The sequence below is a fragment of the Drosophila kikkawai genome, unplaced genomic scaffold, assembly GCF_030179895.1.
Source record: "Drosophila kikkawai strain 14028-0561.14 unplaced genomic scaffold, DkikHiC1v2 scaffold_124, whole genome shotgun sequence".
In the NCBI taxonomy this organism is placed as follows: Eukaryota; Metazoa; Arthropoda; class Insecta; order Diptera; family Drosophilidae; genus Drosophila; species Drosophila kikkawai.
Window position 1 is genome coordinate 338,597 of NW_027222454.1, and position 4,884 is coordinate 343,480.

Here is a 4,884-nt window from a genome sequence, read left to right on the forward strand (position 1 = left end):
CTGTTAACAAATCTTTGAAACACTGCCGATGCAGTTTTCAGGCCCATTGGCATCCTAAGAAATTCGAATTGTCCTAAAGGCGTCACAAACGAGGTGTATTTAACCGATTCCTTATTGACAAACACATGAAAATAACCATTTTTTAAATCAAGTTTCGAAAAAACTTTCTTGTTAACCAGTTTGTCTAAGAGGTCATCGATAAGCGGTATCGGATAATTGTCTTTAACTAAAACCTTGTTCAGTTTTCTAAAGTCTATACATAATCTTATGTCTCCTGTCTTCTTTTTGACTAAAACTATGGGTGAAGCATATTCGGATTCGCTGGGTTGTATAATTCCATCTTTTAAATATTCATCTAGCAATTTTTGCAATTTCTCTTTCTCTGAATAAGCTAGTCGCCTTGGGGCGCAGCTAAATGGTTTTGAAGTTTCCAAATTCAGTTTTATTTCACATTTGACGAAAGGTTCTGCAGGCTTTTCTACGCTAAAGTAATTGCATTTAATAATCTCTTCTAATCGGCAGTTTAAGCCTTGGTCGTTATTTGTGCCGCATATATAACTCATTTGCTCATCCTCCATATAATCAATACTAAAGATTTCTTTAACAGTTTCCTCATAACTAGGCATAACCGTATTCAAAGGCATAACTGTTTTGATAATCGTTTTACTAACTGTAGGATTAACTATATCACTAATTTCAGGACTAACTACTTTACTAATCGTTTCACTACCTGTTTCGCTAACTGTCTCACTAACTGTTTCTCTAACTGTATCACTAACTGTCTCACTAACTGTTTCACTAACTGTCTCACTAACTATTTCTCTAACTGTATCACTAACTGTCTCACTAACTGTTTCACTAACTGTTTCACCAACTGTCTCACTAACTGTCTCACTAACTGTCTCACTAACTGTTTCACTACCTGTCTCACTAATTGTTTTTCTATCTTTTTTAATATCTAAAGGGTCAATTGTAACCTTTCCCAAAGTGTCTGGATCCAATTTCAGCTGGCATGCTTCCATAAAATTTCTTCCAAGAACTACATTATGACTCATAGACTCGTTTGGGACCACGTACATGTAAAAATAACATTTTATTCTTTCTTTTAATACATAACACACAATTTTTCCAAATATCTTCAGTTGGCTTTTATTCAGCCCAAAATAGTTCTCCGAAACGGTTTCTAAATTAACTTCTTTGGGTATACTGCTTACTTTCGAAAATGAAATTGGACTCCCTGTGTCTATGAGGCATTCTGTAATTAATGGGGTTTTAAAACTATTGTGAAAAAAAATCTTAATCAGTCTTACATAATTGTTTGTGTTCGCACTCTTGCGCTCTGGGCACTGCCCGACGAAGTGTCCAAACGTGCCGCAGGCGTAGCAGAAACCGGGCTCCCTCTTTGGTTTAAGGCACTCCTTGGCGAAGTGCCCTTTCGAGTTACAGTTGGCGCAACGCAAATCCTTGTTGAGTGCAACTTTTCCAGATAGCTGCTTTTCCGAACCGCCTCCTGTTTTGCGCTCTGGTAAACGGACTTCCGCGAAGGCTCGCAGAATCTGCATCGGCTCGGAAAAGCACTGTATGCGTGCCTGGTTGCGCAGCGCTGGTGCTGGAATGCCTTCTATGATGTTCTCTAGAAGCTCCTCCAAATCGATGTTGATGTCATTAGCTAGCATAACCTTGTCCTCGAAATAAGCGGCGAACTTCTCTTCTGGACGCCATTGACGTCTTTGGAAAGCGCTCCTCAGCTCTCCTTTGGACATTTTAACGCCGAACGTCATAATAAGTTGTTCGCAAAGTTGATCGGCCGGCTCCAGAATGCGCGTGGCGTTTGCGTGCAGCCAGCGTTGCGCGTTTCCCTTCAGTTTGGCAATCAGAAGCATATGCATGCAGCCATCGTCTAAATTATACACCTTGCCAATGTTCTGAAGTTGTGTGACCCAAATGCGCGCACACACGCTGCCGTTGTATTCCATTGTAACTTCTTTTGCCAAAGCAAGCGATGCTGCCGGAGATTCCAGTAGTTTGTTTACATTTGTGTTCATGCGTTGATCACCACTGCCATCGATCTGTTTTCCAACACTGGTATTGTCCGGACCAATGTTATCGGCGGTGATGGTCACTTTGGTGCTGTTAACCTTAACAGCGTTGCTGTTGGCGCCAATGTTAGCACTTCTAGAAACTTCCATGGTATTTCCGATGACGTCATGGATTTCTTGAACATGAACTGATTTGTTCTTGTTTGCGTCGTCGATCTCTATGTGAATCCTCTGCAAAACGGCCATGCTTGCGTCGATTTCATCACGAATCTTCTGTAGGGTGGCTTTTTCGGCATCCACGAGTGATAGCTGCTCAAACTCGACGTTGTCCAAGGTATGCGACGCCATTGAGCGCGCGTCGCCTGAGACCTCTTGCAAGCCTGCCCCCTGTGGCTCCTGCAGTTCCAGCAAAGATGCAGCTCCATCCGTCTCGTCTGCTGGTTCTGCTGCCGATCGGCCGTTTGGTGGTTGGTCGCCCTGGCTGCTCGATGTCTTGGTTGGCGGATCGCCACGTGTCTCTGGAGAGATTGCTTGCAGACGCGCTATTAACTCCGCTTTAGTGCCGGAAGTTGGGCGTCCGAGAGCTCCCAACCAGTTCTTCAGTTGGAGCACCGAGAATTGCTTCAAATCCACGTCAGGCATAGTGAGTAATGACCACTTCTGATGTTGTAAACGTTATAGTTGTAGACGTAAGAATATAAATCCGATGCTTTATTTTAAACTTTTCTTCTCGAACACAAGCCACCGAATGTCGCGGCGTCGTTTCTCTTCCTTTCCTTATACCTTTCGATGCGTGAGCGAGATAGGTATACGTACATTTTTATCTCTTAAAGCTAATGTGCGAGATAGACAGAGATGACAGTCTTATACTTAACTCTAACGGGGATTTTATCTTGTATAGCTCTTCAATACAATGGGCTTTATCCTGATTTTATGCTAATACAATGTACAGTGGGCCTTATTCGTATCTAGCCTACCACATGTATTAGCCGTGTTAAAACTAATATAAGTACAAATTCTGCCGTGGATACATGCATTATAAGCTGAGCTGTTAATTTTTTGTCTACAAATTTACAATTGAGTATGCAAATGTATTAGCCGTGTAAAAACTAATATAAGTACAAATTCTGAAGTTGATCCATGAATTATTAGCTGAGTTGTGAACTTTTTGTTTACAAATTTACAATTGAGTATGCAAATGTATTAGCCATGTAAAAACTAATATAATTACAAATTCTGAAGTGGATATATGCACTATTATCTGAGTTGTGAACTTTTTGTTTACAATTTTAGAATTGAGCATGCAAATGTATTAGCCGTGTAAAAACTAATATAAATACAAATTCTGAAGTGGATACATGAATTATAAGCTGAGCTGTGAATTTTTTGTCTACAAATTTACAATTGAGTATGCAAATGTATTAGCCGTGTAAAAACTAATATAAATACTAAATCTGAAGTGGATACAGGCATTATTAGCTGAGTTGTGAACTTTTTGTCTACAGATTTACAATTGAGTATGCAAATGTATTAGCCATGTAAAAACTAATATAAATACAAATTCTGAAGTGGATATATGCATTATTATCTGAGTTGTGAAGTTTTTGTTTACAAATTTCCTTATTAGCTGAGATGTGAACTTTTTGTTTACAAATTTACAATTGAGTATGCAAATGTATAAGCCGTGTAAAAACTAATATAAGTACAAATTCTGCCGTGGATACATGCATTATAAGCTAAGCTGTGAATTTTTTGTCTACAAATTTACAATTGAGTATGCAAATGTATTAGCCGTGTAAAAACTAATATAAATACTAAATCTGAAGTGGATACAGGCATTATTAGCTGAGTTGTGAACTTTTTGTTTACAAATTTACAATTGAGTATGCAAATGTATTAGCCATGTAAAAACTAATATAAATACAAATTCTGAAGTGGATATATGCATTATTATCTGAGTTGTGAAGTTTTTGTTTACAAATTTCATTATTAGCTGAGATGTGAGCTTTTTGTTTACAAATTTACAATTGAGTATGCAAATGTATAAGCCGTGTAAAAACTAATATAAGTACAAATTCTGCCGTGGATACATGCATTATAAGCTGAGCTGTGAATTTCTTGTCTACAAATTTACAATTGAGTATGCAAATGTATTAGCCGTGTAAAAACTAATATAAATACTAAATCTGAAGTGGATACAGGCATTATTAGCTGAGTTGTGCATTTTTTGTCTACAAATTTACAATTGAGTATGCAAATGTATTAGCCGTGTAAAAACTAATATAAGTACAAATTCTGAAGTGGATTCAGGCATTATAAGCTGATTTGTGAACTTTTTGTTTTTAAATTTACAATTGAGTATGCAAATGTATTAGCCGTGTTAAAACTAATATAAACACAAATTCTGAAGTGGATAAATGCATTATTAGCTGAGCTGTGAACTTTTTGTCTACAAATTTACAATTGAGTATGCAAATGTATTAGCCGTGTAAAAACTAATATAAATACAAATTCTGAAGTTGATACATGAATTATTAGCTGAGTTGTGAACTTTTTGTTTACAAATTTACAATTGAGTATGCAAATGTATTAGCCATGTAAAAACTAATATAATTACAAATTCTGAAGTGGATATATGCACTATTAACTGAGTTGTCAACTTTTTGTTTACAATTTTAGAATTGAGCATGCAAATGTATTAGCCGTGTAAAAACTAATATAAATACAAATTCTGCCGTGGATACATGCATTATAAGCTGAGCTGTGCATTTTTTGTCTACAAATTTACAATTGAGTATGCAAATGTATTAGCCGTGTAAAAACTAATATAAATACTAAATCTGAA

The 4,884-nt window shown here is 37.1% G+C and overlaps 1 protein-coding gene across 1 annotated transcript; it reads right to left on the reverse strand.

Annotated features, from left to right (window-relative positions):
* Nucleotides 1-1,156: 1,156 nt before the first annotated feature.
* LOC138929303 (uncharacterized) lies at nucleotides 1,157-2,041 on the reverse strand. The gene is made up of 2 exons (XM_070288753.1): nucleotides 1,311-2,041; nucleotides 1,157-1,255 (listed from the first exon to the last, which is right to left on the reverse strand). Exons 1-2 carry the CDS (start codon nucleotides 1,974-1,976, stop codon nucleotides 1,244-1,246), a joined length of 678 nt encoding a protein of 225 aa, XP_070144854.1. The 5' UTR covers nucleotides 1,977-2,041; the 3' UTR covers nucleotides 1,157-1,243.
* Nucleotides 2,042-4,884: the final 2,843 nt, after the last annotated feature.

Bases quoted from the DNA above. Each gene is read 5' to 3' on its own strand.
- LOC138929303 (XM_070288753.1), bottom strand. From the start codon at position 1,976: ATGGAATACAACGGCAGCGTGTGTGCGCGCATTTGGGTCACACAACTT.